At 44.0% G+C, this 25,340-nt stretch overlaps 1 protein-coding gene across 5 annotated transcripts in view; it reads left to right on the top strand.

The window, feature by feature from the left end:
* The window catches only part of LOC140429773 (lysine-specific demethylase 4C-like), a 557,303-nt gene that overhangs the window by 25,371 nt on the left and 506,592 nt on the right, over nucleotides 1-25,340 (top strand). For 3 of the 5 annotated variants that reach the window (XM_072517215.1, XM_072517213.1, XM_072517217.1), the window contains exon 2: nucleotides 11,130-11,296. The exons of 1 other annotated variant lie outside the window; for it this stretch is intronic. In XM_072517215.1, the coding sequence (XP_072373316.1) occupies nucleotides 11,153-11,296 (144 nt within the window). In that variant the 5' untranslated portion in view covers nucleotides 11,130-11,152. Of the gene's footprint in view, nucleotides 1-11,129; nucleotides 11,297-25,340 lie in introns of those variants that run through there. One more of the 5 variants, XM_072517216.1, reaches the window with a different exon arrangement.

The following is a 25,340-nucleotide window of genomic DNA, read 5'->3' as shown; positions in this document are numbered from 1 at the left end:
AGGAGGCCTCTTCCGCGTGCACCCACTCGGCTTCTGGCTCCTTGATCCATCCCCTTATTCGCTCGGCCGTCGCCGTCCAGTGGTAGAATTGTAGGTTTGGGAGAGGTACCTGGACAGTACATTCATTTTGATCATCTGGACTCTCCCCGCGAGGGAGAGTGGGAGTGTGTTCCATCTTTGCAGGTCCTTTGTTTACTTCCTCTGTCATACTGGTGAGGTTCCATTTGTGGATCCCTTTCCAGTCATTGGCTATTTGGATCCCCAGGTAGCGGAATTTGTGTCGGGCTTGTTTAAATTGCAGTCACGTTAATGCTGCCCCCCTACTTGTGGGTGTACCGGGAAGATCTCGCTTTTACTCCTGTTGAGTTTGTAGCCCGAGGAGATGCCAAATTCTTTCAGGAGCACGATGATTCCGTCCATGCTGCTTTGTGGGTCCGAAATGTAGAGGAGCAGGTCATCTGCATGGAGTGAGACTCTGTGCTCTCTGCCGTCCCTTCGGATCCCCCTCCAGCTTTTTGCTGCTCTAAGCGTGATTGCTAGTGGTTCGATCGCTAGAGCAAACAGCAGCGGGGACAGTGGGCATCCTTGTCTGGTGCCCCTGTGCAGCTGGAAGTATCGGGAGTTGCAGTTGTTGGTCCGTACGCTCGCCATGGGAGCATTGTATAGGAGTTTTACCCAGTGTCGCAGGAGGTGAACCCTGTTCCAAGCCCGAACCGCTCCAGTACCTCTGAGGTATTAGCATTCGACTCTGTCGAAGGCCTTTTCTGCGTCTAGGGAGACGATCACCTCTGGTGTTCTCTCCCCGGAGGGGGTCATTATCACGTTCAGCAGGCGCCTGATGTTCGAGGTAAGCTGTTTACCTTTGACAAAGCCCGTCTGGTCTTCTGCGACCACCTCTGGTACGCCGTCTTCTAGCCTTTTGGCTAGGATTTTGGCCAATATTTTGGCATCTGCGTCAACAGTGAGATGGATCTGTATGACCCACATTCCGTTGGGTCTTTGTCTTTCTTGGGTATCAGCGTGATTGAGGCCTGTGCTAGCGTAGGTGGCAGTGTGCCCCTAGCTAGCGAGTCTGTGAACATTACCTGCAGGTGCTGTCGCAGATTTTTTGTAGAAGTCCGCCGGGAACCCGTCAGGTCCCGGCGCCTTCATGGAGCTAATGCTGTCCATAATCTCTCCCAGTGCTAGTGGTGCTTCAAGGCCCCATTTTCTGCCCTCCCCCACAACTGGTATGTCCAGTCCATCAAGGAACCGTTTCATCCTGGATTCCCCCATTGGGGGCTCTGAGGTGTACAGCCCTTTGTAGAAGGCCTTGAAAGTTTTGTTGATCTTTTCTGGTTCTGTTTCTAATGTGCCTCTGGTATCCTTGATTTGTGCAATTTCTCTGGTGGCTGCCTGCTTTTTCAGTTGGTATGCCAACAGGCGGCTGGCTTTGTCTCAGTGTTCATATAGGGTCCCATGTGCCTGGTGGAGTTGGTGCACAAAGTTCCTTTGTAGCTCTTTCCTCTCCGCCAGGTACTCTACGGTCGGGGCCTCGGAGTGTTTACTGTCTACTTCCAGTATGGAGTCGACCAGCTGCTGCCTAGCTGCCCTTTCCTCCCTATCTCTTTGTGCTTTGAAAGCGATGATTTTCCCTCTTAGTACGGCCTTTAGCGCTTCCCAGAACGTGGAGGGCGAGACCACCCCGTTCTGGTTGTTCTCGGTGTCCTCTGCTATGGCCCAAGATATCTTTTCGTTGAAGGCCTTGTCAGCTAGTAGGGCAATATCCAGCCTCCATGTGGGGCGTTGGGCCCTGCCCGTCTCCAGCCTCACGTCCATGTAATATGGAGTGTGGTCTGATATCACAATTGCGGAGTAAATTCCACCTTGTCTATCCCCGGAAGCACCGTTTTCCCTACCACAAATAAGTCAATTCTAGTGTATACGTTGTGTACTGGGGAGAAGAAGGAGAACTCCTTCTCCCCTGGGTGGGCGAACCTCCAGGGGTCCACCGCTCCCATCTGTTCCATAAAGTGACTGAATTCCCTTGCCATGCTTGAGGTTTTCCCCGTTTTGGGGTTTGATCTGTCTGTCGTTGGATTCTGTATACAGTTGAAGTCCACCCCCATGATTAGTCGGTGCGTCACTATGTCCGGGATTTCTGCCATGGTCTTCTTAATGAAGCTCGTGTCGTGTCTTAATGTACGCTCGTGCGTACACGTTAACGAGTCCTACCGGTGCCCTATTCAGGGCCCCGCTGACCATGATGTACCATCCCACTGGGTCCGTAACAGTCTTTGTCACCCTAAACATCCTCTTGCTGATCAGTATTGCCACCCCCCTGGCCCTTATCCCATAGCAAGAATGGTACGTTTGTCCCATCTAGCCCTTTCTTACCCGCAGTCGGTCCTGCTCTCTCAGGTGTGTCTCTTGAAGGAAGACTATGTCGGCCTTCATATTTCTTAGGTGGGTGAGGACTCTGGATCGTTTCACTGGGCCGTTGAGTCCCCTTACGTTCCAGGTGACTATCCTGTGGGGGGCTTCTGTCCCCTCGCTCCTGTGGGATTAACCACACTTACCTGGTGGACGTGCCCCTGCCCATGGGGTTTCCCTTTGTTAGGGGGCCGTCCAGGATGGCCGCTGTCACTGCTCTCTCCATGCGGTTGGGTCCCTGCACTCCGGGGGTTCCCTTTGTCCAGGGGGCACCCGACATAGCTGCCTACTGTGCGTCTGCCACGCGGGTAGTCCCCTGCACTCTGGGGTCTCCCTTCACCTAGGGACCGTGCATTGCAGAGTCCGAAGTTACAGAAGTTACAGTGAGTTACTTGCAACTGAATTCCCAGCGTTGGACCTGCTGTTGTAGCCTCTAATAATAATAATCTTTATTGTCATAAGTAGGCTTACATTGCAATGAAGTTACTGTGAAAAGCCCTGAATCCCCACATTCCGGCGCCTGTTCGGGTACACAGAGAGAATTTAGAATGTCCAAATTACATAACAGCACGTCTTTCAGGACTAGTGGGAGGAAAGTAGAGCACCTGAAGGAAACCCACAAAGACACAGGGAAAACGTGCAGACTCCGCACAGACCGTGACCCAGCCGGGAATCGAACCTGGGACCCTGGCGCTGTGAAGCCACAGTGCTAACCACTGTGCTACTGTGCTGCCCTAGGGGCAGTGGTAGCGTACTGGTATTGTTGCTGGACTAGTAATCCAGAGCCAGGTAATGCTCTGGGGACGAGGGTTCAAATTCAATTTGAACGCAATAAAAAAAATTGGAAGTAAAAATTTTTAGGGCAGTACGGTAGCACAAGTGGATAGCTTAAAGCGCCAGGGTCCCAGGTTCGATTCCCCACTGGGTCACTGCCTGTGCGGAGTCTGCACGTTCTCCCCTTGTCTGCGTGGGTTTCCTCCCGGGTGCTCCGGTTTCCTCCCTCAGTCCAAAGACGTGCAGTTTAGGTGGATTGGCCATGCTAAATTGCCCTTAGTGTCCACAAAGGTTGGGAGGGGTTATTGGGTTATGGGGATAGGGTGGAAGTGAGGGCTTAAGTGGGTCGGTGCACACCCGATGGGCTGAATGGCCTCCTTCTGCACTGTATGTTCTATGTAAATGTAGATGTTTCTCTATGTAAAAGTCTAACCGTGACCATGAAACCATTGTCAATTGCTTCAAAAACCGAACTGGTTCATAAAGTCCTTTCGAGAAGAAAATCTGCTGTCCTTCCCTGCTCTGGTCCACATGTGACTCCAGACTCTCAGCTGACCATTAAATATCCTCTGAAATAGCCCAGCAAGCCAAGTTCTAATAAACTCCTAAAAGTCTCAAAGGAATTAATGTGGATTGACCACCCGGCTTCAGAAATGACAACGGCAGGTGGCGTAATGGTTAGCACTGCTGCCTCACGGCGCTGAAGTCCCAGGTTTGACCCCGGCTCTGGGTCACTGTCCGTGTGGAGTTTGCACATTCCCCCCGTGTTTGCGTGGGTTTCACCCCCACAACCCAAAGATGTGTAGGCTAGGTGGATTGGCTGTGCTAAATTGCCCCTTAATTGGAAAAAATGAATTGGGTGCTCTAAATTTATTTTAAAAATGACAATGGCAAGCCTGTCGACCCTGCAAAGGCCTTCTTGCAAACATCTGGGGGCTGGTACCAAAATTGTGAGAGCTATCTCACAAACTTGGTCAAGCAACAGCCTGACGGTCATCCACATGGAATCATACCTCTCAGACACCACCATCGCCATCCCTGCGTATGTCCGGTCCCACCAGCAGGTGGCACAGTGGCATCCATTCAGGAGGGAGTTGCCCTGGGAGTCCTCAACATAACTGTGGATCACATGAAACCCCAAGGCATCAGGTCAAACATGGGCAAGGTAATCTCCTGCTGCTTACCATGTACCCACCCATGGCTGATGAACACCACTTGGATGAAGCACTGAGGGTGGCCCAATGTCCTTCATCAAGGTTAGCTCGGTAGCTGTACGACTGACTGAGCTAGTTGAGTTCTAAAGAACAGAACTGCTAGACTAAGTCTGTGGTGGGGGAAGCAAGAGTGGAAAACATACTTGGCCTCACCCTCACCAACCTACCTGCTGCATATGTATCTCTTCATGACGGTATCGGCAGGAATGACCACCGTAGTTCTTATGGAGATGAAGTGCTGCCTTCATATCGATGACGCCCTCCATCGTGTTGTGTGGCATCACCACCGTGTTAAATGGCCTAGATTTTGAACAGACCTAGCAACTCGACAGGGCAACCATGAGACGCCATGGGCATTGAGACATGGATTAAGAAAAAGAAAAAAAAGAAGCTTTTATAGCCATCAAAGCTGAAAGGTGTTCCAAAACCATCAAGAGATTTCCTCATGCTATTAAACACTGATTAAACATACATCTCACTCACGTTCTTTACTAATAAAGTATTTACATATTCATTGAACTGTGCAGTTTTCATAGTGTCAAGTTTTGCATGCAAAAGCTGAGGTTTTAATATTTGCAGAACACATTTATAACCGTTATCAGTCAGTCCCTTGAAGTAAAATCTGGACTTGATTCATATTACACAGTTGACTAAAAGTCTCAAATCGTTTCCTGTTTGGCACAAGTTGACAGCCCCAAATATTGAGGTTTATTTGCATAATGTTCTGGTGATTCTGGCAAGTTGTTTCCCATACCTTGAGCAACAGGACTGGAATGTTGGATACTAGTAGCCGAAGAAGTGTCTGTGTGCTTGCTTTCTTACATGTCTTAAATGGGGGTGAGACAGACCCTACGAAAACAAGGCATGTTTTTGGTCTGATGTTTTTCAGGTGTAAATGCGGCAGCCTGTCCTTTCACTGCATCACACCACACTTCAGGGAGGATATATTATCCTTGGACTGGTTCATGACAGAGATTAGTCCGAATGATACCAGGGTTTAAAGGGTTAAATTATGAAGGACAATTCACATAAATTTGGCTTGTATTTTTCTGAGTCTAAATGCTTACAATGATAACATAGTTAACAGAGAAACTGTTTCCTATCGTGGGGGGTCCTAAACAATGACTGAAAATTAAAGCTCAGCCATTCGGGATTGAAATCTAGAAGCAGCTTTTCACACGGGCGAGTGGACATTTTCAGACCTCTTCTCCTTTCCACTATCCCCATAAAAGTCTGTCGTCACTGGGTCAATTAAAATTTTCAACACCCAGTTTGATTATTTTTTTGTTAGTGAAGAGTAACATGGAAGGTAGATAAATTTGGGTAAATTGAGCAGAGGTACAGAATAGCAATGATGTGCACCATGCTCCAGTGGCTTACTCCTGTTCCTCTCCTTCCATTGTTAAACACTTCAGCGGCACTAATGAGCAGAGGCAACATTTAATTGAAAACTGAGGACTAATGAGCTCTGTCTGCGTTTGTTGCCTACCCTGAGGCATATTAGGTTTGTTGATTCCTTACCGTCCCAGAAATGTTGAAGGGTCCCTTTCAGTAAAATCAAAATTCTTCTGTCCGCCAAACACAGAATCTATAACACTTTTTTCCTTTGCGCCTCCGTTGCAATCCACTTGTCTGGGCTACCACACAGCCCACTCTCTTGGCTGTTGCTTGCTTCCCTCACTGACGTTGCTCCTTATTTGTCAACATTGCTGGTGTTTCCTGCTGATATATTTGGGGAAATTATCTCACAACCTCCACAAAACAAATCTGACCCTTCAAGCATTACCTGCCCCACACGTGACTGAACCTGGAAATCGCAAATTAAAATCTCAGAACGCATCGAATTGAAATGGAAGCAAATCATCCTCGGTCTGGGGCGACTGCACGAGAAGAAGATAACCTGTTGATGATCATGACCATAACATGATGAAATTTGCCACGGACATGGAATAAACCAATGCTTCAGATGTCCAATCTTAAAAACCAAGGTATAATTGAACCCCCCCCAGAAAATACCGGACGATCTCGGCAGGTCTAACAGCTTCTGTGGGGCGAGAAGGGAGCTAACCTTTTGAGTCTGGATGACTCTTTGTCAAAGCTGGAGAGAACTGGAAATGTGTCATATTTACACTGTTGTAGGGGAGGGGGTGCGTGAAGCGGTGGGGCTGGATAGGGGGCCAGCGATAGGTGGAGATTGACAAAGATGTTGTGGACAGAAAAATCTCCATCTATCGCTGGCCCCATCTCTCTAGCTTTGACAAAGAGTCATCCAGATTTGAAAAGTTAGCTCCCTTCTCTCTTCACAGATGCTGTTAGACCTGCTGAAATTGTCCAGTATTTTCTGTTTCTGTTTCAGATTCAAGCATCCGCAGTAATTTGTTTTTATGTTCATGTAATTTAAAAAGCTTGAACAAATTAACTGCACCAGTACATTGAAGTATGTTCATTTGAAGGCAAATTGAGTATCTCTAAGTATGTACTACTGCAAATGAGGAAGTAATACCAAGAACTAGTAAGCACAAACTGGACAAATGTTATAAATAGACAAATAAGACAATATACAACATATTTTGATGAATAAATAAGCTATATGAAAGTACAAAAAAGGGGCGATCGAAGGCCATTCGGGGGGGAAAAAACTGCATCGACCTCCCGAAAAAGAGGTAGAGGAGCAAAGAGGGAACAAGCAACAAGGATAACATTTGAAAGCCAGTTTCTGTAGTTAAAAACAGGAGTGAAAATAGATGCTGCTGAGAATTTCCAGCATTTTCTATGAAAAGAAACAATTAATGTTTCAGGTCTGTGATCTTGCATCAGAACTCCGTGTTTACATCAGAGTTCCAGTCAAAGGGCATAGACCTCAAACATAAACTCTCTTCTCTCCACAGATGCTGCCCTAACTTGCTGAGTATTTCTAGCTTCTTCTGGTTTCACTTCAAATTCCCGGCATCCACAGTATTCTGCATTTCAATCAGGAAAAACAGAGGAAGCGATTAGGTTTATTGAATAGCTGAAATCCCAATAAAAGACAAATGAGGTTGAAACTGAGGAACTAAAAATGGCTAATGTGCAAAATGATGAGTTGAAATATTTTTTTGGGAAGATAGCAGTCTTATTGAAGATACTATCATTTTGACTTTCTTTTCTGACCCATTGAGACCTTTCCTGTATTTATTGACACCCTCATGTTGACTTTCCGGTTTCCATAATTGTCAGCGAAATTATCAACGTTATCACTTGTGAAATCGATAGTAACTTCTGGCATTTGCACTTGTGCTGTTACATGCAGAAGTCTGCAAGTTGCTGTCAGTGACCCTGCTCCTCCATAGGGTGTACGGTTGAAGACCTTGCAGAATTCAATCTTTAGAAATCACTGCACTGGCAAGAGCTTCCCCAATAATGCTGTGATATTGTTGTTAAATCCTTTTTTGTTAATGATGTGCAACTGGGTTTTTAATGGCCTACTTGGTCATAACTACGAATGAAGAACCTCTCCAACCCTGGTAAACTAATTTTAATGTATTGCCACACTTATTTCCGCGTTCTATATTTGTAATGTAACTTTTTTAAAACAGTTTATGATACCTCAACTTCTAATGTGTATGCTGCAAAATCTAATTTGCTCTCAGTAAAATTTATAAAAAGTGAAAGATAATCCATGCATTTGACTTCCTGGCTTGCTGTCTGTGAGAATCTTTCAACGTGGTTGGTTAGCTGGCTGCTTAACCTGCTTGATGACATCGCTTGCTGGACACCCTTCGATCTTTACAGCAAAGAAATATCTCTGAATGTAATCGCTGCTGTAATGTAGAAAATATGGCAGCAATTGGCTCACAGCAATGTCATGATGTGTATATTGACTAAAAGCAAAACAGAGAACAACACATGGTACCAGGAGTGCTTCCTAAAGTAGAATAGTCAGGTTTAGGGAGAAAGAAAAAAATCTGTTCAAAGAAAAAAAAACTTGCGAAACAAAATCTCACCCAGACTCCAGCAGCAACAGCCAGCAGCATTGAAAAATAAATACCCAGTCAAAGCTTCATGGAGGGTCTGCAGACTCCAGTCTTTCAGGACATCGGGTAAAGTAGATGTGAACTGGAAAATTTTCAAACTAGCTTGAACAGTACCTCTCAGTCTTAAACCTCGAAGCGGTCAGTGAGATGCAAAAGATTGCGCTGTTACTAAAGCTGGCTGGACCACTGGCTATAGAACTGTATTACTCGTTCCACTTTGAGAATGAATTTGAGAAAAATAAGTTTAACGTGGTAATTGAAAATTTTGATAGCTACTGTGAGCTTAAAATAAATGAAAAGCTGCGTGAACGACTGCAAAGGCAATAAAAAGTAATGCTAGAAGATCCTAGTAATATATCCCGTGCGAGCAAAGAAACTGAAAATAGATGTTCTGAAAAATTCTCTGGGGAAAGTGGCGTGAAAATCCACATCGGGGCTAACTCTGTTGAAGCTGTGGTGCAGCTTGAATTCAGAGTGCTGCAGAAGAAGGCCAGTTTGTGCAAGCGCACTTGGGGGGAAAAAAAAGCACGCTTTGGAAGACGGACATTTCACACATGGGCAGTTGAAGAAAAAGCGTGATCCGGAAGTTGACCGTTGTGCGCATATGCACGACAATGTTGCGCATGCACACTTGAAAATAGAGCGCAATCCGGACGACTACCGTTCTGCGCATGCGCATGAGACGTTTGCGCATGACGTGATGACGTGTAGATGCTGTGGCCACGCTTACTTAAAGAATGCCCAGCCTTTGAAAGAATGTGTTTGAAGTGCAACAAACTGAATCATTTTGCCTCGCAATGCAGAACATCGGTGAAACTTCACCACATAGATGAACAAGAGGTTTGCAGCATAAAACAAGAAGAAAATTTTAATAAATCTAAAAATAAATGGGATAAACTCGACATCATAGAAGATGAATTAGATTTAGAAGATATATTCTATATTAATACACATGAAAGTGTAGACAAAGGTCCACAGGATATTTCAGAAGCTGAAAAAATAAACCCAATCACAGTTGTTCCAAGTCTCGATGAATGGAGAATTCCAGTGATGATGAATGCCACATTAATCAACTGCAAGCTTGTCACTGGACTGGAACAAGTGACAATTTCCTCAGCCTCTCCGATTTGAACCCCCCTGAGAGTTCCACCGACAGTTTTTGATCGAACGAAACGGCTAATCGCCTACAGTGGGAATGCGGTTGAAACATAAGGGATATGTAACCTAGAAGCATGAGTGGACGATCAAAGTCATTGTGCAATTCGCCATTGTGGGCAAGAGTCACTATTGGGAGCGAAAGCATGAAAAGGCCTGAACCTCTTTAAATGTATCCTCCAGACAGTGTGAAGACAGAGGATCATTGTAACTGGCCACGGGATATGATGCCGCAATCATTCAATGAAGACAGATGATGAGCCGGAAGAAGAATATGAAGGCCTATGTAGGTTATTTGCTAGTAGTGACAAAGTGATCACAAGTAGCATACAAGCTGTGCAGGACAACGGCGAGACTGGCAGATCTCAGCTGGACTGCACAGAGGCTGATACTAAAAGTGCAACAGTGCACAGATCAATTGAGAGCACATCAATTGTGAACAGCCACCAAGAAAATTAAGACATCTTGGAAAAGTTGACTCCAGATAAGAATCACAAAGAGCTCAAAGATACGTCAGATCACCCAAAGGCAACTGATATTAAAAAAACTCAAAGATACATCAGATAATCCAAAAGAAACTGATCTGGAGAACACAGAGTAACTGCAGAACAACAGAATTTACACAAAGGTGTACGGCTTTGAAACGGAAGGACAACTAACCAATGCATTGCAATTCAATGGAAACAATGTGTTAGGACTTGCAGTCACGCTTGACAAACGATACAGTATGGAAAGCAATCCAGATGGCAACTGAGTGCACTTGGGGGGAAAAAAGTGATTGCAGGACAGTGTATAAAAAAAGATCTACCATTCGATATAACACAGACAGATGTGTGTGTAGACCATACCAAGTTCACGCATGGTGGCACAAATGCCAGGAAGAAAAGGACATTGTATAGTCAGAAAATAAGTCATTCCAACAGTCTAGAAGAGTTGGCCCTTGATAAAAAACTGATAGCAAACAGGTTTTTAGGGCAATTCTCCACTTAAGAGCAGCACGGTAGCATAGTGGTTAGCACTATGGCTTCACAGCGCCAGGGTCCCAGGGACCCTGCTGGGTCACTGACTCTGCGGAGTCTGCACGTTCTCCCCGTGTCTGCGTGGGTTTCCTCCGGTTGCTCCGGTTTCCTCCCACAGTCCAAAGATGTGCAGGTTATGTGGATTGGCCATGCTAAATTGCGCTTAGTGTCCAAAAAGGTTAGGAGGGGTTATGGGGATAGGGTGGAAGTGAGGGCTTAAGTGGGTCAGTGCAGACTCGATGGGCTGAAAGGCACTGTATGTTCTATGTTCTATATTCTCTGTTCTCCGAGACAGAAAATCGACACCGCAAGTACAGAAAAAAGACCACATCAGGCAACAAAGGTGGTTCAACCAGTCGAGCACCTGATCGATTGAACTGATGACTTGTCGGTTATGTACCACACTACCACAGTGAATACTTGAGTACAGACTCTGTGTCTGCGTGGGGTGAGACCCACGCAGACATGGGGAAATCCATTATGGGGAATGATCTGTTTCTATTTTCTGTTAAATAGTAAAAAAAAATGTATTTTTATTTTAGGAAGAACACATGATTTTGCCATCATGGCTACAGAAGAATCAGTGTCTTCATCAAAATCTACATGTAAAATCATGACTTTCCAGCCCACAATGGAAGAGTTCAAGAATTTTTCGAAGTACATTGCATACATGGAGTCTCAGGGTGCACATAGGGCTGGCCTTGCAAAGGTAAGAAATAAATTACCGTTTGTGTACCTTGAACAGAAGTTTGGTATTGGAATCGGGTTGAATAGTCTATCACGCGTGTAATTATAGAATGGTTACGGAACAGGAGATGACCATTTGGCCCATCATTTCTGTGCTGGCTCTTGATGACAGCATCTCAACTAGCTCCAGTCCATTTTTTTCTCCGTAGCCTGCAATATTTTTCTGTTCCGATGATTATCCAGTTCCCATTGAAATCCACGATTGAATCTGCCTCTACCACACACACGGGCAGTGAACTCCAAATCCTAACCGCACATGGCATAAAAGATTTTTTTTCCTCATGTCACCATAGATTCTAGATTCTACGGGCGGCAGGGTAGCACAGTGGTTAGCACTGTTGCTTCACAGCACCAGGGACCTGGGTTCGATTCCCGGCTTGGTTCATTGGCTGCGCAGAGTCTGCACATTCTCCTCGTGTCTGTGTGGGTTTCCTCCGGGTGCTCCGGTTCCCTCCCACAAGTCCTAAAAGGTGTGCTTGTTCGATGGATTGGCCATTCTGAATTCTCCCTCTGTGTACCTGAACAGGCGCCAGAATGTGTCGACTAGGGGCTTTTCACTATAACTTCATTGCAGTGTTAATGTAAGCCTACTTGTGACAATAATAAAGATGATTATTATTGCATTGGTCCTAAGTCTGTGTCCTCTGACTCTATTCTTCCGCCAATGGGAACAGTTTCTCACAAAATCTTGAAAGCCTCCACCAAATCCTTCCGATCAAACTTCTCGAAGGATAACAGCCCCAGTTTCTTCATCTATCCATGCAATTGAAGTCGCTCGTCCCTGGAGCTACCCATGTAAATTTTTACACATTTCTAAAGTGTGGTGTGCAGAATTGGACAGAGTACGCCACTTGAGAGTGAACTTGTGATTAACACAGTGTTCATCATACTATTCTTTGTGTACATACACACCAGGTCTCTCTGTTCCTGCATCCTCACCCACCTTTGAATAGTACCCTTTATATTGCCGCTCCTTCTTGTTCTTACACAATGGATCGCTTCACACTTCTCTGCATTGAATTTCATCTGTCGTGTGTCCGATCATTCTGCCAGCCTGTCTATATACTCTTTCAGTCAAACTATCTTCCTCACAGTTTACAATGGTTCCAAGTTTTGAAATCTGCAAATTTTGAAATGGTACCATTTACACCCAAGTCTAGATCGTTTATATGTGTCCAAAAAAGTGGTGGTCCTAGTACTGACCCTGGAGGGAACCCCAATTTATACAGAAACCAGAGGACACAACTTTGAGCTGAGGAAAAACATTTTTACTTGAGGAGTGGTTCGGATCTGGAATGCTGTGCCTGAGAGTGGTGGAGCTGGATTCAATTGTGGCTTTCAAAAGGTATTTGAGTAAGCTTGGAAGAGAAAAGTATTTGTAGGGCCACAGAGAAACGTCAGGGGAATTGGACTAAATTAGTTACTCTTGCAGTGAACAGACACTGACATGATGGTCGACTGGCCCCCTGTACTGTAACCATTCTATAATTCTACATCCTTATCCAGTCTGAAAATCAATTGCTCACTAATATACTCTTTCCTGCCACTCAGCTAAGTCTGTACCCATGCTGTTAATGTCTCTTTTATTCCATGAGCTTCAACTTGTTGGCAAGTCTAATATGTGACATTTTATCAAATGCCTTTTGAAGTTCATTTACACCACATCAATCGTATTATGCTCATCAACTCTCTCTGTTACCTCATCAAAATCTCAATCAAATTAGTTATACACAATTTGCTTTACAAATCTATGCTCACGTTCCTTAATTAATTCACACCTTTCCAAATGATTGTTTACTTTGTTCCTGATTAACATCTCTAAAGCTTTCCGACTGCCAAAGTTAGACTAACTAATTTGTAGTTGTTGGATTTATCCTTGTACTTATTTTTGACCAAGGGTCGATCATTTGCAATTCACCAGACTTCTGGCATCACCCCATATGTAAGGAGAATTGAAAGACTATGGTCACTGCATCCCCAGTTTCCACTCTAGTGTCGCTTGACTTTGAGTCCTGGTGACTTAAACTTTACATAGAACATGCCTTTTTAATAACTCCCATCAATGTTTAGCTGACCCATTATCTCAACTACCACCTCTTTTACGAAGACTTAGGTGACAGTCTAATTAGCCCCATTCTTTCTCTTACTACTTGTTTTATTATTTGTGTTCCTGGAGAATATTTTTGGATTCCTTTTTAAGAAATTCCTTTGTAAGGATTTAAGGATTCCTTTCCCGTACCGGCCTCCCCGAACAGGCGCCGGAATGTGGCGAATAGGGGCTTTTCACAGTAACTTCATTGAAGCCTACTTGTGACAATAAGTGATTATTCTATTAAGTTAGCTGGCAGTCTCTTCTCACATTCTCTCTTTGGTTCTTTTATTTCCGTTTTCATTTTTGCTCTGAGCTTTCTACAGTCAGCATGGTTCTCACTGAAATTGTCAATCTGAGATCTGCCATTTGCAGCCTTTTTTTCCTGCTTCATCTTGCTCCTTCATCATCATCCAGGAAGCTCTGACTTTGGTTTTCCAATCTTTTTCCCCATGTGGGATTGTACCCCAACTGTACCTGAACCATCTCCTCTTTTACAGTATTCTACTGGTGTCTTAAATGCAGCCAGTTAGCTCAAACAGAGAAGGGATTGAATTTGGGATAATCCTGGTCTTTATGTTTCACTAAATGTCTTTATGGTTTATCTATCCACTTTCAATGTCTTGAATTTCCCCCCAAAACCATCAAAACTGTTACGAAGAAACAGATGTATATTATTTTATTCAACTACCTTATTCATTTAAAATTAAGATTTTTCTTGGTGAATATTTACTTCTGACCTACTTTCTGATCCATAGATTTTCTCTTGTCGCGGCTTCAAAATCCAGTGTGCTGCCATAATGCTGTCATTGTCATTACGCTTACAGGAGGCATGCAGAAATAGCCCCATGTTTGATCTTGTTCCCTTTTGGGAGATTACTGGCCTTGGCTTGGGATAGTTGAGGAAGGCATTTTGAAACAAATCCTGGGAAGAAAAATAGGTTAATGTTCGAGGATAAAATTGCTTAAATTGTCAAAACACTAATTTTAATTGATTCTAAATAGATCTAATTTGAATTATAGATTGTAAATGCTGCACACCTGAAATGCAGTCAGTACACATGGGTCAATCAGAAAGTAGTCAAAATGTTAATCCAGTCTTACTCTTGGGAAGGAATTTAATTTTATATAGAGTATGTGCAGCCTCTAAATTTGCAATGTGCCACTAATTTCACAGCTAATATCCCACTATGAGGGAATGTATGGATACACCAGAAATTTGCATACTGAGTCACCATGAGTTGAAATGTGAACTGTAAATTTTATAGTTTAAAAAAAAAATTTCATTCATGAGTACTTCTTGCCCACCCCTAATTGCCCTTGAACTGAGATTTTCTTATCTAAAAGACATTAGTGAACCAGATGGATTTTTACGACAATCGACAATGGGTAGACGGTCATCATTGGACTTTTAATTTCAGATTTTAATTGAAGTTAGATTTCACCATCTGCTGTGGTGGGATTTGAACCCAGGTCCCCAGAGCTTACCGGATTAATAGTCCAACGACAACACCACATCACTACCACCCCTTTCCTTTCCCACCCACCAAATGGAAAAAAAAAGGATGTTTAGAAACTAAGATAGAAGAGTTAGTTTGTACATCTTGTATTGAAACAGCACTTTTATGGAATGAAATATCCCAAGGTGCTTCACAAGAACATTATACATGACACTGAGTCACATAAGGAGCTATTGGGCCAAATGGCTAAAAGCTTGGTCAAAGAGACGTTTTAAGAAGTGGCTCAAAGGAGAAAAGTGAGGTTAGGAGGCCGAGAATGAATTCCAGAGTTTGGGGCTGAGGCAACTGAATGAATGGCCATCAGTCGTGGAGTACAGTACGTGGGCAGCACGGTTCCATAGTGGTTAGCACAGTTGCTTCACCGCTCCAGGGTCCCAGGTTCGATTCCCGGCTGGGTCACTGTCTGTACGGAGTCTGCATGTTCTCCCCGTGTCTCCGTGGGTTTCCTCCGGGTGCTCCAGTTTCCTCCTACAGTCCAAAGATGTGCAGGTTAGGTGGATTGGCTATGCTAAATTGCCCTTTGTGTCCAAAAAATAATATTAAGTGGGAGTTACTGGGTTACGGGGCTAGGGTAGATACATGGGCTTCAGTAGAGTGCTCTTTGTAAGGGCTGGTGCAGAATCGATGGGCCGAATGGCCTCCTTCTGCACAGTAAATCCTATGATTCTATGAGTACTATGATTCAGAATGCCCAGGAGGCTAAAATGAGAGGAGTGCAGATATTTCGTTGTGAGGTTGTAGGAGATTAAAGTGATCAGAAAGGGCAAGGACATGGAGGGATTTGAAAACCAGGCTGAAAATTTCTCTGCAACAAAAGTAATAGCAGTGCCAGTTACCTGTTTGGCATGAATGATGTTGACCCTGCTAGATTTCCAGTGAGAGTATTGGGAGGTTATATTGCTCAAGCAGCAGAATGCTGAGCTTGAGCACACTCCACATCCTACTGAAGGAAGGGTTTAAGGATGTGGTTACCCCACTGGCAGAAAGCAGCTGGGAGCTTGATGATTGGGTGACATTCTCATGGGGTAAAGAAAGAAGCCGGGCATCTGAATGGCTATTCACTATTGTGCTTGTGATGAGGGCAAGGTTGGAGATACAGGGAAGGGTAACGAGAAGAAAAGTCCCGGTGCTGCAAAGCAAGCTGTTCCCTCAAGGGAACATAGAAAAAGGTGAGAAAAAAATGAGTGATGGTGGTGGGAGATTTAACTGACCTTTTCTGGTGCCTCGCTGGTGCTACAATAACAGCAATGGAGTAAGTCGATAACATTTGAGAGCCACCTGACTTTGTAGTAGATGCAGAAATCAGTGACATCGGAAACAGTGGTCTGGAGGTTGAGCGGGCACAGTGTGAGTAGTTAGGGTGGAGGCTGGAGAACAAGACGTCAAAGGTGGTAAGCTTGGAACTAGTTCCAGTGTCATTATTTGGACAGGTTAGGCAAGGGCACATTAGATTCATTATGGCTGGATTGAAAGATGGTGCAGAAGGGAAGTTTTAAGATTCCTAGAACATTGGGATCCAAAGAAGCCTGACAGTGAAGAAGTAGGCCATTCAGCCCATCGAGTCGGCACAGACCCTTTGAAAGAGCTTCCTACCCAGACCCACTCCCATGCCCTATCTCTGTAACCCCACCTAATCTGTACATCCTTGGACACCAAAGGGCAATTTTGGCATGGCCAATCCACTGTGCCTTCATATCTTTTGTCTGTGGGAGGAAACTGAATCAGCTCTGGTTATTGACCTCTAATGGAGGCATACTAAGATGCTTACAGAAAGGTTAAATAAGGCAGTGAGAATAAATAAAACTAGTACGGTGGGTTGAGGGGAAGTGGGTTGGAAGGGGACAGCGGAAGTGATCTGTAGGCTAAGAATAATTAGGAAAGGGGAAGTAAAGATATGAAAGTATGACCTGAAAAATTCTGTGTGAATGCAAGTTGTAAAAGGAACAAAATGGGTAAGCTGTAACTTCATGACATCCGCGGGGGTGAAAGGAAGTAGAGGAGCACATTGTAGATGCCCCAACTATAATCTTCCAGCATTCACTAGGTTCAGGAGTAGTCCCTCTGGATTGAAAAATTGTACATGTCACTCCATTTTTAAGAAGATGAAAGGGGAAACTAAGGAATTACAGACCAGTTAGCCCAGCATCTGTGGTGGGAACATTGCTGGAGTCTATAATCAGGAATGGGATAACTTAACCTCTTAAGGAGCAAATAAAAGTTGTAGGAGTGTCTAAAATCAGACTGAAATCTAATAATGGCCGTGTTGTGCATTTTGCGAAGAACTAGGAAGATAATGTAGAGATATGGGGACATTGTTGGTCAGATTGGGCATGATTATCATTGAGTGAGGGAATGGCACTCAATCTCTTTGGAAGGAATTAGAGCAGTGTTTTTCAGACTTCTTTCCCTGGAATCCACTTTTGCCACTGGCCGATCTTCTGGGCCCACTTGATGTCTGGAAAAGGAGTAGACCATTCAGCCCCGCGCGCCTGTCCCACCATTCAATGAGATCATGGCTGATCTGTGACCTCCTAACTCCATATACCTACCTGCCTTTGGCCCATATCCCTTAATATCTTTGCTCAACAAAAACCTATCTATCTCAGATTTAAAATTAACAACTGATCTACCTTCAACTGCTGTTTGTGGGAGAGAGTGCCAAACCTTGCCCTGCGTTTGAGTGAAGAAGTTCTTCCTGACATCTCTCCTGAATGGTCTAGCCCTAATCTTTAGAATATGCCTCCTGGTTTTAGAATCTCCAACCGTGGAAATAGTTTATCTTTATCTACCCTGTCTTTCGCCGTTAATATCTTGAATACTTTGATCAGATCACCCCTTAGCCTTTTAAATTAGAGCGAAAGCAGGTCTAATTTGAATAATTTCTCCTTGTAACTCAATCTCTGTAATCCAGGTATCGTTTTGGTTTACCTACGTTGCACTCCCTCCAAAGCCAAAATATCTTTTCTAAGATGTGGTGCCCAGAAGTGTTCCGCTTGCGGTCTAACCGCTATGTCTTTATCTTCCAATCCTCTAGATATAAAGGCTAGCATTCCATTAACCTTTTTGATTATTTTCTGCACTTGTTCCTGGCATTTTAAAGACATATGCATCTGAATCCCCAAGACTTTTTGGACATCCACTGCACCTAAACTTTTTCCATTCAGAAAGTGCTCTGCTCTATCCTCTTTTTGGTCTAAAATGGACAACCTCACAGTTACATTAAATTCCATCTGCCTCATTTTGCCCATTCACTTAGTCTGTCAATATCGTCTTGCAATTTTATGCTATCATCTAGGCTGTCTGCAATGCCACCTAACTTTGTATCATCCACAAATTTGGATATGTAACTTTGTATGCCATTATCCAAGTCATTAATGAATAGTGGGAATAATTGAGGCCTTAACACACATCTCTGTGGCACACCACTAGTCACCACCTGCCATTATCCCTACTTTGTTGCCTGCCGCTCAACCAGTTTCCTAACCACGTCAATAATTTGCCCTCAACTCCGTGGGCTTCCACCTTAGTTAACAATCTCTTGTGTGGGACTTTATCAAATGCCTTCTGTAAGTCCATATAAATGACATCCATAGACATTCCCCTATCCACTACCGTAGTCATCTCTTCATAAAATTCAACATGAGTAGTCAAGCATGACTCTCCCTTCGTGAATCCATGCTGGCTCTCTCTGACTGACTGACAACTTTTTCAAGGTGTTAAGTACCCCACTCCTGATTATAGACTCCAGCAATTTCCCCACTACCGACGTTGGGCTAACTGGTGTCATGTGAGAGTACCTTTAAGAATTGGGTGTTCGGGGACTTCCGGTGACGGCGGGCGGGAGGCGGCCGCACAATGGAGGGCTCCCATTTGGCAACGGCATTTTCGGGGCTTTAAGCCCGGTCCCAGGGTCCACGGAGGCGGCAGAAGCAGGGAGAAGGCACGGAGGAGGCACAGTGAAGACACTGGAGGAAAAAAGAACAAAGAAAAATGTCGAGGGTGAGCAAGAAAACAGCTGAAAAAAAAAAACAGCTGAAGGTCCGTCGGGGAGTGGAAAGGTCACCGCGGGGTCACCAAGGAAAATGGAGGCTGGAGCACCAGGGAAGGCCGCACTGCTTACGGCTGAAGAAATAACTAAGGTGATGGCTGCGGAATTTGAAAAGCAGTTGGCGCAGATTGCGAAATGCATGGAGACGGCGAGGAAGGAGTATGAGGGAGGTTTTGAGTGTGCTGGTGGAGGAGGCGGTTTCCCCGGTGAGGACGGAGGTGGCGAGCGCAGTGGCGGAGGTGCGAGAGCAAGGGGAGGCGCTGAAGGAAGTGGAGGAGACGTTATTGCAGCACGGTGATCAACTTGCCTCGATGGGGAAAGAGATGCGGAAGGTGATGGATACTAACAAGGATCTGCGAGGAAAAATGGAAGACCTGGAAAACAGATCCAGGCGACAGAATTTGAGGGTTGTGGGGCTGCCCGAAGGAGTTGAAGGACCGAAGCCGACTGAGTATTTTGCTGCGATGCTGGCAAAACTATTGGGGGAGGGGGAGGATCCCTCCCGATATGAACTGGATCGGGCTCATCAGTCGTGGAGGCCTGTACCAAAGGTGAGTGAGCCGCCAAGGGCAGTGACTCTGTGCTTCCATAGGTACAGTGTGAAGGAGAAGGTCCTGAGCTGGGCCAAGCAGAAGCGGGTGGTGCAGTGGGCTGGAGCTGGTATACGTGTATACCAGGACTTTACGGGTGGAGCTGGCAAGGAGGCGGGCTGCCTTCAACCGGGTGAAGAGGGCACTGTACATTAGCAAGGTGCGGTGCGGCATTTTATATCCAGCGAAGCTGAGGGTGACTTACAAGCTCAGGGACTTTTATTTTGGAATGGCGGAAGCAGCGGAGGAATTTGCGAAAGCAGAAGGACTGTGGCAGAACTGATAAATTGAGGAATCAAAAGTGGGAATCAATATCTTTTGACGATAATGGATGTGTCGTCTAAGTTTCCAGAGGCCATTCCAGTACGTAATATTACAGCTAAAAGATTGTGGAGGAGTTACTTAAATTCTCTAGGTATGGACTACCCACAGAAATACAATCGGATCAAGGATCGAATTTTACCTACAGGTTATTCAAAGAAGTTATGGATAGTTTAGGAATAAAACAATTTAAATCAACTGCGTAACTTCCAGAATCGCAGGGAGCGTTAGAAAGGTGGCATCAGACATTAACGACAATGTTGAGAGCTTATTGTCAAGCTTATCCAGAGTATTGGGATAAAGGAATTCCATTTGTACTGTTTACACGTAGGGATGCACCTAATGAGTCAACCAGATTCAGTCCTTTCAAACTAATTTTTGGTCATCAGGTAAGAGGACCACTTAAATTGATTAAGAAAAAATTGGTAAGTGAGAAATCGGAAATTACATTATTGGATTACGTGTCAAATTTTAGGGAACTATTAAATAGAGCAGGTGAATTGGCTAGACATCATTTAAAAGTTGCACAACATGTGATGAAACGGATAGGGACAAGAAATCCAAAGTTCATAGTTTTGCCAGTGGAGATAAAGTTTTAGTATTGGTACCAGTGGCAGGTGAACCTTTAAAGCAAGGTTTTGTGGACCTTATCAGATTGACAGGAAGTTAAGTGAGGTGAGTTATGTGGTTATAACACCAGATAGAAAGAAGACTCACTGAGTGTGTCATGTGAATATGCTTAAAAGGTACTTTGAAAGGGAAGGAGAGAAAATGGAGGAGGTTTTAATGATTCTAACTCAAAGTGACGAACCAAATCCAGATGACTGTGAATTTGACATACCTCAAATTAAATTGGAAAACGAGGATGTTCTTAAAAATTGGGATAAATTGTTGAGTTACCTTCCAGAGGAAAAACGGACTGACCTGAAGGAGTTATTGATATCACATGGGCAGGTTTGTAGAGATAAATTGGGAAGTACTAAAATGGCTATACATGATGTGGATGTGGGAAAGGCTGTTCCAATCAAACAACATCCATATAGACTTAACCCTTTAAAATTGGCACAGGTTAACAAAGAGGTTGAGAGTATGCTTAAAAATGGCATAATTGAAGTGGGTTGCAGCCAATGGAGCTCACCCATAGTGATGGTACCAAAACCAGACGGTACCCAACGGTTGTGTGTGGACTATGTAAAGGTTAATTCAGTTACAAGAATGGACCCATATCCTATCCCATGCCTGGAGGATTGCATTGAGAAAGTGGGACAATCCGCTTTTATTTCCAAACTGGATTTACTTAAAGGTTACTGGCAGGTACCTTTATCCGAAAGGGCGAAGGAGATTTCAGCTTTTGTGACTCCAGATGGTATATACCTTTTCAAAGTTATGCCATTTGGCATGAAAAACGCCCCAGTCACATTTCAACGGTTAACTAACAAAGTTGTTTCAGGATTACCCAATTGTGCGGTATACATCGACGATCTGGTGGTAATTTTCAGCCAGACATGGAAAGAACATTTAAAACATCTGATGGAGTTATTCGAACAACTTCAGGAGGCGGGTTTGGTGGTAAACCTAGCCAAAAGTGAATTTAGAGAAGCCCAGGTCACTTTCCTTGGCCATACAATTGGATAGGGTCGAATGGTCACACGGGATGTGAAACCAACAGTTATTGAGGAGTTTCCGATACCCTCAAGACGAAGGGAAATAATGCGGTGTCATATGAGAGTCATGTGAGGTGTCATGTGAGAATACCTTTAAGAAATGGGTGTTTAAGAAAAGTACCTTAAAGAAATGGGTGTTTATCAGTGATGTCAGAGTGATGTCAAAGCTAACTGTCAGTTTTTTACTTTTGTTTTAGGCTGTTTGCTGCAGGGTGTGTTTTAGTTTCGTTTTCTGTGTTGGAGCTGAAGCCAGACAGAGCAGGTGTACTGTTGATCTCTCTGCCATGAAAAGACTATCTCTTGATCATTTGGTGAATTCAGAATTATAAATGTTTTCAGTAGTGAATGTAAACCTGATGTGCTTCTGTTGAAAGGTGTTTCTTCTGTTTTCTGGATGTTGTTTAGGAAGTTATTAAGGATTATTTAGTGTTGTATTCTTTGGGGGTTGTATTTGAATTGATGGTTGCTAAGATGTTCACTATGTTTTAAAAAGGTTAACTTGAGTTCATAGAATAAACATTGTTTTGCTTTTAAAAAATACTTTTCCATTTCTGCTGTACCACACCTGTAGAGTGGGCCATGTGCTCCCCATACCACAATCTATTAAAAGTTGTGAGTCAGGTGAACTCCATGCTACACTTTGGGGTTCTCTAAACCCTGGCCCATAACACTGGTCTATAATTCCTTGGTTTCCCCCTTTCACCCTTCTTAAAGGAGTGACATGTGCAAATTTTCAACCCAGAAGGACTACTCTTGAACCTATGGAACTCTGGAAGATTATAGTTGGGGCATCTACAATGTGCTCCTCTACTTCCTTTCACTCCCGCGGATAGAAACGGTCAGGTCCTGGGGACCTCTTTAGTTCTGTTAATTTCCTAGTTACTGATGCTGTACTTGAGTTAATTGTATTAAAGTCCCTGCACTTTATCGACTATTAATGTTTTCAGGACTTGGGTAAGTTATCCTCCTTTTCAACTGTAAATTCTGAGGCAAAGTAATTGTTCAACACGTCTGCCATTTCCCCATTATCACTGACAGTATCTCCATTTTCAGCTTTTAGTGGCCCTACATTGCTCTTCACCACCTGCTTTCTCTTTCTAAAACTATAAAGTTTCTTCTTATTGCTTTTGATGCCCCTAGCAAGTTTTTTTTCATATTCCCTTTTAGTAGCTTTTATAAGCTGCTTTGTGACCCTTTGCTGACCCTTGTACCTATCCAATTCGTTTGGCTCTGTGCTGTGTCTTGCGTTTTTGTGAACCCATTCTTTTAGTTTTATGCTGTCCCTAACCTCTCCTGTTGTCCGCCGCTGTTTTTTTGTGAAGCCAGCACAGACTCAATGGGCTGAAGGGCCTCTTTCTGTGATGTAAATCTCTGATTCTGTGAAAGTATAGAGATTCAATGAGCCACACGGTTGATGTCAATGTTTGAATTATGGAAAGAAACAAAATTTGCATTTTGCTAGCACCTTCACAACTGCATGATTACAAATAAGTTATACCAATTTATGCACAGCAAGCTCCCACAAACAGCAATGTGATAAAGACCAGATCATTTATTTTGTGATGTTTATTGAGGGATTAATATTAGTCAGCACATCAGGAATAGCTCCTTGCTCTTATTTAATGTAATCCCATGGGAGACAGAGCCTCCATTTAACATGGTATCTGGAAAACAGCATTTCTAACTGCAGTACTACACTGGGGTGTTAGCATAGATGTGGAGGTGAGCATACAACTGTCTAATGTAGAGACAAGAGCATTACCCACTGCACCACAACTAACACAGGAAAGGCTATAGAAATCTAGGCTTAATAGCTCTTCAAGATAATCTTGCAGGGGAAGATGAATTCTGCTAATAAGTGTTTGGGAATAATGAATCTAGCCCATTATTGTAAATTAAACTGTGAGATGAGGACAAAGGGATACAGGTTTAAACTCGAAGGCCGCTTTTAGGACTGATAAAGAATATTTTCACTTAACAATGCAAAATTGTTTTGGGGGGTGGGGAGGAGATGCAGACAAAGGCAGTGAGTTTCCTTAAAGTTTGGAGGATTTTCCTTTGAGAGCTGCTGTGAAAGAGTCTGAATGTGATTGTTCTGTGCCAGGTTTTAGAACATTAGAACATTACAGCGCAGTACAGGCCCTTCGGCCCTCGATGTTGCACCGACCTGTGAAACCAATCTAAAGCCCATCTACACTATTCCATTATCATCCATATGTTTACCCAATGACCATTTAAATGCTCTTGATGTTGGCGAGTCCACTACTGTTACAGGCAGGGCATTCCACACCCTTACTACTCTCTTGAGTAAAGAACCTACCTCTGATATCTGTCCTATATCTATCTCCCCTCAATTTAAAGCTATGTCCCCTCGTGCTAGCCATCACCATCTGAGGAAAATGGCTCTCAATGTCCACCCTATCTAATCCTCTGATCATCTTGTATGCCTCTATTAAGTCACCTCTTACCCTTCTCTCTAACGAAAACAGCCTCAAGTCCCTTAGCCTTTCCTCATAAGTACTTCCTTCCATACCAGGCAACATCCTGGTAAATCTCCTCTGCACCCTTTCTAATGCTTTCACATCCTTCCTATAATGCGGTGACCAAAACTGCATGCAATACTCCAAATGCGGCCGCACCAGAGTTTTTTTCAGCTGCAATATGACCTCATGGCTCCGAAACTCAATCCCTCTACCAATAAAAGCTAACACACCGTACACCTGAACAACCCTATTAACCTGGGTGGCAACTTTCAGGGATCTATGTACATGGACACTGAGATCTCTCTGTTCATCCACACTATCAAGAATCTTACCATTAGCCCAGCACTCTGTATTCCTGTTACTCCTTCCAAAATGAATCTCCTCACACTTTTCTGCATTAAACTCCATTTGCCACCTCTCAGCCCAGCTCTGCAGCTTATCTATGTCCGTCTGTAACCTACAACATTCTTCCGCACTGTCCACAACTCCACCGACTTTAGTGTCATCCGCAAATTTACTCACCCATCCTTCTACGCCCTCCTCCAGGTCATTTATAAAAATGACAAACAGCAGTGGCCCCAAAACAGATCCTTGTGGTACACCACTAGTAACTGAACTCCAGGCTGAACATTTCCCATCAACCACCACCCTCTGTCTTCTTGCAGCTAGCCAATTTCTGATCCAAACCGCTAAATCACCCTCAATCCCATGCCTCTGTATTTTCTGCAATAGCCTACTGTGGGGAACCTTATCAAACGCTTTACTGAAATCCATATACACCACATCAACTGCTTTACCCTCGTCCACCTGTTTGGTCACCTTCTCAAAGAACGCAATAAGGTTTGTGAGGCACGTCCTACCCTTCACAAAACCGTGTTGACTATCCCTAATCAAATTATTCCTTTCTAGATGATTAAAAATCCCATCTCTTATAATCCTTTCCAAGACTTTGCCCACAACAAAAGTAAGGCTCACAGGTCTATAGTTACCGGGATTGTCTCTACTCCCATTCTTGAACAAGGGGACAACATTTGCTATCCTCCAGTCTTCTGGAACTATTCCTGTAGACAATGGCGACATAAAGATCAAAGCCAAAGGCTCTGCAATCTCCTCTCTAGCTTTAATTTAGGTTTAACCAGGTAAATGCTGTGAGTTTTGCTGCGGGTGAGCATTGACACCCAGTCAGAAAGAAAGGAGAAAGTTTTCTCCAAACCCTATTGCCCTCAATGCATTTTGAACAGATGGGTAAACTCTCCAACCTGGTGTTTGGCTTCCCAATAGCTCCTTCCAA

This window comes from Scyliorhinus torazame, chromosome 9, assembly GCF_047496885.1.
Source record: "Scyliorhinus torazame isolate Kashiwa2021f chromosome 9, sScyTor2.1, whole genome shotgun sequence".
In the NCBI taxonomy this organism is placed as follows: domain Eukaryota; kingdom Metazoa; phylum Chordata; class Chondrichthyes; order Carcharhiniformes; family Scyliorhinidae; genus Scyliorhinus; species Scyliorhinus torazame.
The sequence above is the reverse complement of the archived record's forward strand: the minus strand, read 5'-3'. Positions and strand labels throughout refer to the sequence as shown.